Source organism: Felis catus, chromosome A2 (assembly GCF_018350175.1).
Source record: "Felis catus isolate Fca126 chromosome A2, F.catus_Fca126_mat1.0, whole genome shotgun sequence".
In the NCBI taxonomy this organism is placed as follows: domain Eukaryota; kingdom Metazoa; phylum Chordata; class Mammalia; order Carnivora; family Felidae; genus Felis; species Felis catus.
In genome coordinates, this window is record NC_058369.1 from 11106771 (window position 1) to 11119385 (window position 12615).

General features: G+C 39.8%; 1 protein-coding gene across 1 annotated transcript; it reads left to right on the plus strand.

The window, feature by feature from the left end:
* The first annotated feature begins 9162 nt into the window (after window positions 1-9162).
* Window positions 9163-10421, plus strand: LOC101086704 (olfactory receptor 7A17-like). The gene has a single exon (XM_003981995.4). It carries the CDS (start codon window positions 9166-9168, stop codon window positions 10117-10119), a length of 954 nt encoding a protein of 317 aa, XP_003982044.4. The 5' UTR covers window positions 9163-9165; the 3' UTR covers window positions 10120-10421.
* The last annotated feature ends 2194 nt before the right edge of the window (window positions 10422-12615 follow it).

Consider the following 12615-nt stretch of genomic DNA (forward strand, 5'->3'; position numbering starts at 1 on the left):
TCTATAGTCTCCTGATTTGTTCATTTTAGCCACTCTGACTGGCATGAGGTGATATCTCATTCGATATCAGATCAGATCCGGTTCGATATCCAGATCTGAAATTGCTGCAGCTAAGGTCAGAGAGGTTTTTCCTGCTTTCTCCTCTAGGGTTTTGATGGTTTCCTACCTCACATTCAGGTCCTTAATCCATTTTGAGTTTATTTTTGTGAATGGTGTAAGAAAGTGGTTTCGTTTCATCCTTCTGCATGTTGCTGTCCAGTTCTCCCAGCACCATTTGTTAAAGAGACTGCCTTTTTTCCATTGGATATTTTTTCCCTCTTTGTCAAAGATTAGTAACATAGTGTTGGAAGTTCTAGCATCAGCAATCAGACAACAAAGTGAAATCAAAGGCATCAAAACTGTCAAAGATGAAGTCAAGCTTTCACTTTTTGCAGATGACATGATACTATACATGGAAAATCCAATAGACTCCACCAAAAGTCTGCTAGAACTGATACATGAATTCAGCAAAGTCGCAGGATACAAAATTAATGTGCAGAAATCAGTTTCATTTTTATACACCAATAATGAAGCAACAGAAAGACAAATAAAGAAACTGATCTCATTCACAATTGCACCAAGAATCACAAAATACCTAGGAATAAACCTAACCAAAGATGTAAAACATCTGTATGCTGAAACCTATAGAAATCTTATGAAGGAAATTGAAGAAGATACAAAGAAATGGAAAAACATTCCATGCTCATGGGTTGGAAGAATAAATATTGTTAAAATGTCAATACTACCCAAAACTATCTACACATTCAATGCAATCCCAATCAAAATTGCACCAGCATTCTTCTCAAAGCTAGAACAAGCAATCCTAAAATTTGTATGGAACCACAAAAGACCCCAAATAGCCAAAGTAATATTGAAGAAGAAGATTAAAGAGGGAGGCATCACAATCCCAGACCTTAGCCTCTACTACAAAGCTTTAATCATCAGACAGTATGGTATTGTCACAAAAACAAACACATAGACCAATGTAATAGAATAGAGACTCCAGAATTGGACCTAAGATCTTATTTTTAAGCTATCTGTACACCCAAGTGTTTCTTGAACTCACAACCCCAAGTTCAAGAGTCATGCACTCACAGACTTAGCCAGGTGCCTTGAGCATGGGTCTCTTGATCTCAGGGTCATGAGTTAGAGCCCCCACATTTAGCAAGAGATAACTTTTGAAATAGATGATAGGTAGATAGATAGATAGATAGATAGAATCACATTTATATTTTTATCAATGAGGAGTTCACTTTTTCCATTCCATTTAAGCAATAGGGCAGACGCTCCAATTTGACTTTTTTTCTTCCAGTTAAGGTTGGATTTCAACACAAAATGCCCTTACCCAGGAGAAGAGAAATGAATTAACTGAGAGACTAAAACTCATTTTCCTCCAAAACAATTTTATTGGATGAATGTCTATATTACATTCCCTTTAGTGCCATTACAAATTACCGCACAAGAAGCTCACAAGAAACAAATTTATGCTTTTGCAGTTTAGAGGTTAGAAACCTGAAGTATCCATGGGCTAAAATCAAGATGTCTGTAGGGCCTGGTTCCTTCATGGATGCTCCAGGAGAGACCATCTTCTTTCCTATTGTGGTTTCTAGGGACAACAAGCATCCTTTGGCTCATTGCCCTTTCTGCATCTTGAAAGCCAGCAATGTGGTGTCCTCACATCTCTCTCTGATCCAACTACTCTGCCTTCCTCTCCAACATTTGACGGACCATGGTGATTACGTTAGTTCCACTATTAGTGGAATCTTAGTTTAAGGTCAGCTGATTAGAAGCCTTGCTCCAGGGGCAGCTGGGTGGCTCAGTCAGTTGAGTGTCCAACTTCTGCTCAGGTCATGATCTCACAGTTTGTGGGTGCAAGCCCCGCATCAGGCTCTGTGCTGATCTCTTGCTCAGAGCCTGGAGCCTGCTTCAGATTCTGTGTCCCCTTCTCTCTCTGCCCCTACCCCTGCTCACACTTTGTCTCACTCTGTTTCTCAAAAATAAATAAATGTAAAAAAAAAAAAAACTTTTAAAAAAAAAGAAGCCTTGCTCCATTTGTTACTTCAATCTCGCCCCATACTATAAAAAATAATATATTCAAAGTTTCTAGGATTTAGAATGTGGACAATATCAGGAGGCTCTCATTCTGCCTGCTAGAAAGCCTTCTCCAAAAGTATTTTATTTGATGTCACTCCAAGGCCTTTAAATAAAAGAAACAAACAGAATTTATCACAGCCCCTAGAATGACCGGATATACTTGTCATTCCAAATTCTATGCAAACACAACTTGCTTTGTGAAGAAGACCTACAACCACCTGCCCCTTGCTCTATCCCAGGACCGCAGCCTTGCTACTCAAAGAGTGGTCCACGGACCAGGACCTACAGTATCAATATCATTCAGGAGCTTGTTAGACACACCATATCTTGAGCCCACCAGCACCTGCAAAATCAGAATCTGCATTTAAACCAGGATCCTAGGTGATTCATATGCACCTTGAGGTTGCAGAAGCGCTGGGCTAGAGTAGGTTTTCACACATTCTCAATTTGGCCTTTGAGGCAGGATGATTATTTGTGTTGGGAGCTGTCCTGCTCACCACAGGTGTTTAGTAGCATCCCTCAGACATTGTCAAATACCCCCAGGGGGAAAGACTCATCTCTGGGTGGGAACCATGGGCACAGAGTTTGAAAAATGGAGCACCCTGACAGAATCCAATCAACAGCTACCCCTTTCTGAAACCATAACCTTGAGAAGATCGCTAAATTCTTCAAGCCCCATTTCTCCATGGGGAATGGAGTTCACAACAGTATTCCTCACAGAATGAACTTTTATAAAGATTAAACCAGGCAATTCCTAGAAGCTGCTAAACTCAGATAATAGTGCATAAAAACATCTAAATATATCTCTTACAATAAACAAACATTTTATAATGGCATTTTAAATACTGGCTCTGAACTTGTGATATAAGTATGAAATCCCTAATTGTTTTTGCAAAATTGTCATGAAGCCCATGGGTGTAGTGCCCAAGGTTTTATATCAAAGGAAAAACTTAACATCTCTGTTGAAAAGGGGAAAAGTTACTTTCTAGAGATGTCAGGGGCTGTGTCTCCACCACAATCAATGCTTTGAAGAATCCAAAGGACCTAGTCAAGATCAATCTCTCAGTCTCCAACAAGAGAAAATGTTCACTCTGGATTGGGATAAGGTGCTGGGAGTTCAGATCTCTGAAAGGAAGAAGAAGTAATAGAAAAAGAGTAAGAAAGACTGGCTTCAAATGGCTTATCACCTGGTCTCCTAGGAACAGGAATTCAACAGGAATAATTTCCTTTCTGTCCACACGGGTGTCCCACAGGGGAATCACGTGCCTCAAGGTGGGAGAAACAACAGTGAAATGTGCCTAATAAGCAGACCTAAGAGGCTGTAAATACCTCCTCTGCTGCAGCCCCACAGTGTGTACAACATCAGGCTGGACAAGACCTGGTCATTTCTTTTGCAGTCCTAAGTCTGGATGGGACACCGAAGTTTGACCCATCCTTGCTCTCACATCTGGAGACAGAGCTTCATCCTCCACCATCCAACGAGATAGGTATTTTGATTTCCATGCAGAGACCTTCCTCTCAGAGACCCCATCTAGATGAGTTTTACATCCCAGTAAGTGCTGCAGGAGAAGGTCAAGAGAATGAAAGTCAAGAACGGTTTCCTGAGGTCACCTGAGAGCCAATCTAGCCTGACCAGAGCTGAGACTTTGCTGTAGTTGTTTGCTGGCTTGATTAGTAAATTGATTGATTGTTGTATTTATGATGCTATAAATAGAAGTAAATATTGAACTCAGAAATGCAAGGTTCAATGTTAACAACTAGATGATAACAGTGGAAACTTAATTAGGGGGAGATGGGAAACATAAAAGCAGGACCTAAGACCAAGGAATTTCACAATTAACCAGAGTAGAAAAGTCAAGTATTAGCTGTGGAGGGATACACTGTGAACTGGGGAGATGTCTTTTCCTATTTAAGATAGGACATATTAGACTACATTTCCATACTGATGAGAAAAATCCAGATGAAAGAATTCTCCCAAGTACGTCCTGCAAAAGGGGTACATGAAACATACATATCACTGTACCTTCTCTCTTGAGTATTCAAATGAAATTTTTTTAGGGGCACCTAGGTGGCTTAATTCGTTGAGTGACCTACTGTTCATTTTGTCTCAGATTATGATCTCAGAGTGCGTGGGATCAAGCCCCCTAGTTGGGCTCTACACTGACAACACAGAGCCTACTTGTGATTTTCACCCCCCACCTCTGCACCTCCCTCAGTTATGCTTTCCTTCCGTCTCTGTCAAAATAAACAATTAAACATTTTTTTAAAAGAAGGTTTTAAATGTATTATGTGAAAATGATATGCTAATGAGCTCCCTTCACAATTAGCTCATTACCTGTGAGCCTGAATATATTCTGGGTTAGCTAGCCGCTCACTTTCTCTATTGAAAATTGTCTGTGGAAGTCCTTGGAGTTTGTATAGTGGGGTTGGAATGGTTTTATTCCTGTTTTTTGTTTCATTTTTCCTAAAAAAGAATTGGCATTTATTTCACCCACTTAGCTACTTGCCATTTCTTTTTTATGGATGCGTAGATGTATTTGAGCAGAATGTGTGAGAGTGTATAAATTTTGAGTGGCCAAGTCTGACTTAGTCATAATATATGCCCTCCACTGTTTTTTCTCTTTTTATTCATTTATTTATTATTTTTTTGCTGAAATAATAGTTCTGTCACCTTAATAGTCTTCCCTCGTGATGAACTGCTTTCCACAAAATGAAAGTAAATATCCTTCTCATAAATCCCCCCCTTATATATATTTCTAACTAGTTTTCAGCTCTCTGTATTTCTTATTTATTTCTAAAATAGAAATTCCATCACTTGAAAGGCATTCTTCCACGTTTGACTAAGAATCACTTTTACCTTCCATAAGCATACCTGGCCCATCTATCTTCATGTGAGATGAATTTAAACCTTATGTATCACTTACTCTCCACATAAAAGACTTTTCATTTTCTGTTATTCCCAAGTCCTCAGCGATCTAATATAGAGTTGGACCCACGACAGTATCACTTAATTATTACTCTTTTAAATCCTTTGGTTCAGAAGTTGGTCTGGGGTCTTCCTTCAATTTTGTTTCGTGCAGTGGTCTTGAACCATTCTGCTTAACCGAAGTGCCTCTTTCTTTCAAAAGAAGAACTTAGAAACCTAAGTTTCTCTTTCTTTCAAAAGTCTTCATTTATTTCCAAACTTTTCTGTGTTATGCACACAAACATATTCACACACTTTCAATTCAAGTGTGTGAAAAGACACTCATGCGTATCATAAATACTCTTTATGTTCCGCACGATATTTTTTCCTAGCTCTTCTCCCCCAGTCCTTCTGAGTCAGTAGTAACTTACACGTGTTTTTCTAGTCAACCAGTGTGATGCTGATTCATTAGTTCTTTTTTCTTTTAAAGATTTTATTTTTAAGCCATCTTTACATCCAACGTGGGGCTCGAACTCACAACCCCAAGATCAAGAGTCACACATTCCACCAACTGAGCCATTCATGATTCATTATTTCAACACCTGCATGATATTTCATGGTGTGGCTGTGCCATTTACACTTTTGATGGTCTTTCATATTTTTTCTCATTAAAGTACTATTATATCAATGCTACAAAACATTTTTAAATGGTTAAAACCATGGTTTTCAACAAAAGGTGATTTTTGTCCCCCAGAGGATATTGAGAAATATTCAAAGACATTTTGGGCTGTCACAACAGGCCAGGGATGTTCTAAACATTCCACGGTGCACATGACACTCCCACCACAGAGAAAGATCTGGCCCAAAATGTCCATAGTGCAGAGACTGAGAAACCCTGAGTTAAAGAATATCTGTATTTTTTTAAAGATTTTATTTTTTAAAAGTAATCTCTACACCCAACATAGGACTTGAACTTACAACCCTGGGATCAAGAGTCGCATGCTCTACCAACTGAACCAGCCAGGCACCCAAAGACTGTCTGTATTTTTAATATTTTTGACTGTCTTCAGAGCTCCCCAAGATACTGTAACACTTCACAATTCTGAGAGCAAAATTAGAAAGTGCCCCCTTGCTACTTATTGAAAGTTTTCAACCCCACTCAATGTGACAGCCTTTTGAGTGTTTTCTCAGGGTGACGGGTGTGAAAGAGATTTCTTGTTGGTTTTTTAAACTACTAATGAACTCAAGCAAAGATTCATATATTTGATCACCATGTTCATTTCCCTATTATTATTATATGTCCACATATTATATGTTTATTTTTCTATAATTATCAGCATTTCAAATAATTGTTGTAAATCACAGTTTCTCTGTTGACTTGCATTAGCTATTTCGGGCCATAAAATAGTTTTAAATTTTGTTTAGTTAAATGTATCTATCTTCTTGCTTCTGAGGGTGTTTTCTGCCTTAATTACAATAGTTTCCCACCTGTAGATTTTATATGTAATTTTATAGATGTGCATGTAAAATGGAATGGTTACTCTTACACTGGGGGTTTACTTACTCCTTTGGATTTTTGGTGAGATGTGTGAAGTAAGGAAACACCACACTTCCTTCCACGTAGAAAGCCTTTGTGTCAGCTTTCACTCAACAATCCAGTCTTTTCCAACTACACTTAAATGCAGCTTTGTCAAGTATTAAATGCCCATATATAATGAGACCTAATTCCGCATCCATTCAACAAATACTGAAGGAGCATCTGCTGTATGCCAGAAATTTCTAAGAACTTTATATATTATACTCTTTTATTTCCAGGTCTTGTAGAGTTTTATTATTCATCTGGGTTGATTTTGTTGACTTACTGCTCCTGTAGATCATGTTTCAGTTACTGCTCAAAAATCCATTCAATTTTGGGGCACCTGGGTGGCTCAGTCGGTTAAGCGTCTGACTTCAGCTCAGGTCATGATCTCCCAGCCTGTGAGTTTGAGTCCCACATCGGGCTCTGTGCTGACAAGCTCGGAGCCTGGAGCCTGCTTCGGATTCTGTGTCTCCCTCTTTCTCTGTCTCTCCCCACTCACACTCTGTCTCTGTCTCTCAAGAATCAATAAAACATTTAAAAACATTTTTTAAAACTCCATTCAATTGTTCTTAATATGGCTGTACTGAAACTGCTCTTTTTAACCTGATTTTATTTCCTCAGTCATTCTTTGTATTTCATAGTGTCTCATTTTCTCAAATGTGTTTCTATATAAGTGCATATACACCCACATACTTTTGTAAAGAAGAAGATGAAGAGAAGTTCCTGCTCCTTTGGTAATCAACGTCATGACAGACAGGAGTGCAGCAAAATAAATGTGAGTACAAGTAATGTATTTGGATAAGTTACATAAAGATTATTCAGAGTTAGAGGATAGACTGTCATGGGGTGTGTGGGATTTCAGAGTCTGGGGAGGACTTTACGTGTTGAACAAGGAACAGAACCATGATTAGTTGTGCTCATCAGACTTGTCAAGAAAATGACTAAAACCCAAAGCCTAAGAATACCAAATACACACAAAAAAAATATGTCATATAAGACAAGTGATAAAGAGGCTTACCTCGTCGTCTGTTGGACCATATAAAAACTGATTAGCCAAATGAATATGGAATACACACGGGAAAATTAAGCCTTCTGCTCTCTGCTATCTGGTAAGAAAAATGCCCATATTTTGTGCACTGTTTCTTTATTCTCTTGTTATGTTCAATCTGTAAGGTGTTTCACACCATAGAGATGTCGCTAGTTTTGTCCAATGGACAAATTTATTTTTGCTCTTTAATTATTTTTGCAGGGTATAAATGGGATATAACCAAGATTGAATACCACCAGCGCCATTCTCTCTCTCTCTCTCTCTCTCTCTCTCTCTCTCTTTCTTTCTCTGTTTATTGAACCCAATTTTTTTTATGTTTTTTTACATACAGATCTGAAAGTGACCATTCCAAAATGGAGCCCTAAGACTACTTGTCCTTGGGAAGCTATGAATAGGAATTTCTGGGTACTACTTCTACCTTCTTTCTGGGAAAGGTAATGTGATGTGTTTGCATTTATATCCTAAACAGTGTGTTAAGGCAGGCAGGGGGAGGTGAGAAGGACAGAGAAGTAACACACACCAGGAAGAGTGTGCTGTGTTGTGTGTATGCGAAAGCGTGTGCTGTGTGTATGTGTGTGCTGTGTGTGTGTGTGTGTGTGTGTGTGTGTGCTGTGAAAGCAGTCAGAGCAGGGGTACATGGGATCCTTTATTCCAAGGCCACTGTTGTAACACACAAGCCAGACTCAATCAACAGATGATACCAAGGAGGGATGTTCAATGGACAGGACGCTGCTATAACCAAATTAATAAAGTGCAAGAGGTACATGGTGTGGTTGAGGAAGTCCCTGTGTCTTGACTTTGAGCGGTTGTGAGGTCACATGGTTCTACAAATTTCACTGCAACTATCTCTCATCTCTCTCCCTCTTGTCCATTCCACTCAACACACTGGCTTCCTTCTGAGTCTTGGTTCTTCTGAAAGAAGCACATCCTCAGGGCCTTTGCACTGGCCTTCCCCCTGCCAGGAAGCTTCCTGTCTTCCACTCTCTCTTCCTTGAAGTTTCTGTTCAAATGTCACCTTCTTAGCCGATCTTGACTGAAAACCCAACATAGCAGCCCATCCACTCTCTCCTTTTACCCACTTTCATTTTCTTCACAGCCTCTGACACCAACTCAGGATAATTCAGTTTTTAGATATGCATATATCCTATCACAATCATTGAATTGTAGGAATTCTTGCTGTTCAGCATCCTCTGCTTAATGACGTGGAAATACTGAAAACATGGTCAACACTATACACAGTCCTCAAATGCATGAAACAATTTCTTATTAAACCTGTACAAGACCTGGCCTGTAGGGGAACATCCAATGTTGGGAATGAAAACTCCTAATCCGAGAGGAAATGGGATCCCCCGAAGGGGCCCAAATCCAGTCACAAAAGATTGAAGTTACTTTCTTGATCAGAAAATATAAATTGTAGCCTTTGAACAATGTGGGGCCATGCCCATTGATGCGAAGTTTTGTCATGTTATTTTCCCCTTTGCTGGTAGTCACCTCCACCACATGGACCCAGGAAACGATACAGGAATTTCAGAATTTCTTCTTATGGGATTTTCAGAAGAACCAGAACTGCAGCCCATCCTATTTGGGCTTTTCCTCTCCATGTACCTGATCACTGTGTTTGGCAACCTGCTCATCATCCTGGCCGTCAGCTCTGACTCCCACCTCCACACCCCCATGTACTTCTTCCTGGCCAACCTGTCCTTTGTAGACATCTGCCTCACCTCCACCACCGTCCCGAAGATGCTTCTGAACATCCAGACCCACAGCAAGGTCATAACCTATGCAGGCTGCATCACACAGATGTATTTTTTCACACTCTTTGCAGGATTAGACATCTTTCTCTTGACTGTGATGGCTTATGACCGCTTTGTGGCCATCTGTTGCCCCCTGAACTACATGGTCATCATGAACCCCCGGCTCTGTGGACTGCTGGTTCTGGTGTCCTGGATCACGAGTGTCCTGCATTCCTTGTTAGAAAGCTTAATGGTGTTGCAACTGTCCTTCTGTACAGTCTTGGAAATCCCCCACTTTTTCTGTGAACTCAATCAGATGATCCAATTTGCCTGTTCTGACACCTTTCTCAATAACATGGTGATGTATTTTGGAGCTATGCTGCTGGGTGGTGGTCCCTTCATTGGGATCCTTTACTCTTACTCCAAGATTGCTTTCTGCATACAGAGAATCTCATCAGCTCAGGGCAAGTATAAAGCATTTTCCACCTGTGTGTCTCACCTCTCGGTTGTCTCTCTATTTTATTGTACTGGCCTGGGAGTGTACCTCAGCTCTGCTGCTACCCAGGGCTCCCACTCAAGTGCCACAGCCTCGGTGATGTACACGGTGGTCACGCCCATGCTGAACCCCTTCATCTACAGCCTGAGGAACAGAGGCATAAAAGAGGCTCTGATGAGATTCTCTGGGATGGCAGCTACAAAAGGGCCAATTGTCCTGGGCTGAAGAAGTGACATGATTGCAGGGCTCCAAGCCTGAGCCAAATGTTGAGATTCTTTGATCAGACTGTGGAAGTGAAATATTCCTCTTCTGTTTTTTCCTGGAATTTCTATTTTTTTCCAACCTCTCTGTACAATTTTGCAACTTGCTTGATCAAGCTTCGTGATATCTTTGATATCCAAGAAATTTTTCCTTTGTCACTTTCCTACTCACCCAATGTTATTCCTCACCTTGGATGTGAAATATTTGGCATTTCTCATTTATTTCAAAGGACTAGATGGATATGTTAAGAATAATCTCTTTTCAGGGCACCTAGGTGACTCTGTCGGTTTAGCGTTGGACTTCATCTCAGGTCGTGGTCTCATAGTTCATGAGTTCCAGCCCCACATCGGACTCTGTGCTGACAGCTCAGAGCTTGGAGCCTGCTTTCAGATTCTGTGTCTCCCTCTCTCTCTGCTCCTCCCCCACTTGTTCTCTCTCTCTCTCTCTCTCTCTCTCTCTCTCTCTCTCTCTCTTTCCCTCTCTCTCTCAAAAAAAATAAATATTTAAAAAATTTAAAGAATAATTTCTTCTCAAAATATATCATGGTGAGTATTTTTCTTTTGTTTGACTGAAAAAAAGTAATGAGTTATACTACTCCTATGGAAAGTCTACTCTTGGCCACCACAGCTAGTTATGTAAGTTTATAAGAGAGAAAGATCTGAGGCCACTGTGCTTCACTCTTGTAAACATCATTCCTTTGTATGTCACTACCTTAACTGCTCTTCCTGATGATGCAGACTTTGATGTACTAGTTGTTATAGCCAATCCTGTTCCATTACACAGTTTTGTCACCATGCCTACCATAGTCATTGGCAAAAAAAAAAAAAATGATAATAAAATACATGTCTCCAAGTGGAATCTACACAGAAAGACAAATATGGAAAAAAGAGATTGATATAATATGGCCTTAGGGTCAAACTTGACTTTAAGTATGATGAAGCAGAATATTAAATCATACATTTATTACTAGGCAAAATATTTCTTTCTCAGGCACTTCATCTACTCATTGAATTATGGAATATCAAGGTCCATTTGTAAGGTGAATTCCTTAAGATGAAAGGTGGGTGGCATGTTTGGGGTTTTATTAAATCATTTTCTGGTTTCTGTTCAAGAATTCCCAGTGCTCCATACAAATATGATTTCTTCTGTTTCTCTAAATAATGTATCTCCCACTACTTGGAATTTTGCCATAACCACTAAACGAGCAGCCAATGAGCAATATCAGTATCAACCATTAAACATCCTCCTCCTAATCACTGGGTGACTCACCAGCAAGCATGGATTCCCGTCCAGGTATGTGATTCAGAATCACAAGTTTTGTGCAAATACGCATGTCCTTCCAGCCTTTCCGTGTTATTTCAAAGGGCTTCAATTGATTCATTTTTTCTAATACAGTTACACGAAATAACCTTAAAGGACAGAATAATCATAACGCTCACTTCAACTATCAGAACAAATGCCTAGAATGAAAAGAATCCGATTATGACAAATGCCCTCAGTTCCGCCTGATTTGATTATTATATCAGTTAGCTATTGCTGCATACAAAGCATCTTTAAAAAAAAAAAAAAAGTCGCTTAAGGGGCGCCTGGGTGGCGCAGTCGGTTAAGCGTCCGACTTCAGCCAGGTCACTCGCGGTCCGTGAGTTCGAGCCCCGCGTCAGGCTCTGGGCCGATGGCTCGGAGCCTGGAGCCTGTTTCCGATTCTGTGTCTCCCTCTCTCTGACCCTCCCCCGTTCATGCTCTGTCTCTCTCTGTCCCAAAAATAAAAAAAAAAAAAGTTGAAAAGAAAAAGTCGCTTAATATAATGTCTTTATTATCGAATGGGATTGTAGAGTAGGGGGTTGTTCTGATCTCTGCTGGGCTCCTCATGAGTCTATCTTCAGGTACAAGTCTCTGCATTGATTTTCTAAGGTTCATCCATGATGTGAGTGGCTGTTGTGCTTTTCTGTCTTGAACCACTTTATGTCATTTTACTCCATATATATACATATATATATATATGCTAATATTCTAATCTACAAAAAAAAATGACACTATCAAACGTGAATTGTCTTATTTTAATCCTACTATTTCAATATTCACATGTCAACTTTTGTTTTTTCACAGTTGGTAGCGTGAGATCTCCCACCCCATTAGGTGTTAACTGTACACCAATTAGGCCCTGAGTCACACACCACTAGATGTTTAAATTCCAATTGGGTTTTTTGGAACATTAGCACGGGCATTAACTGTATATATTTAAAGTGTACAATTTTCAAAATTGAAAGAATTGTTGAAAAATCAGGGATACCTTCTGCATAGTGCTGTTTATATGGAACTCAAGAAAGTGCACAGTAAGTTTGAACTGCTTTGTTTGGTAATCGTTAGGACGTAATCCCCCTAGCCTTCATTTTCTTCTGAAGGCAATGTGGAATAATGAACATATCATCAAAGGATGTGGTGAGGAAAGATGACATGTGC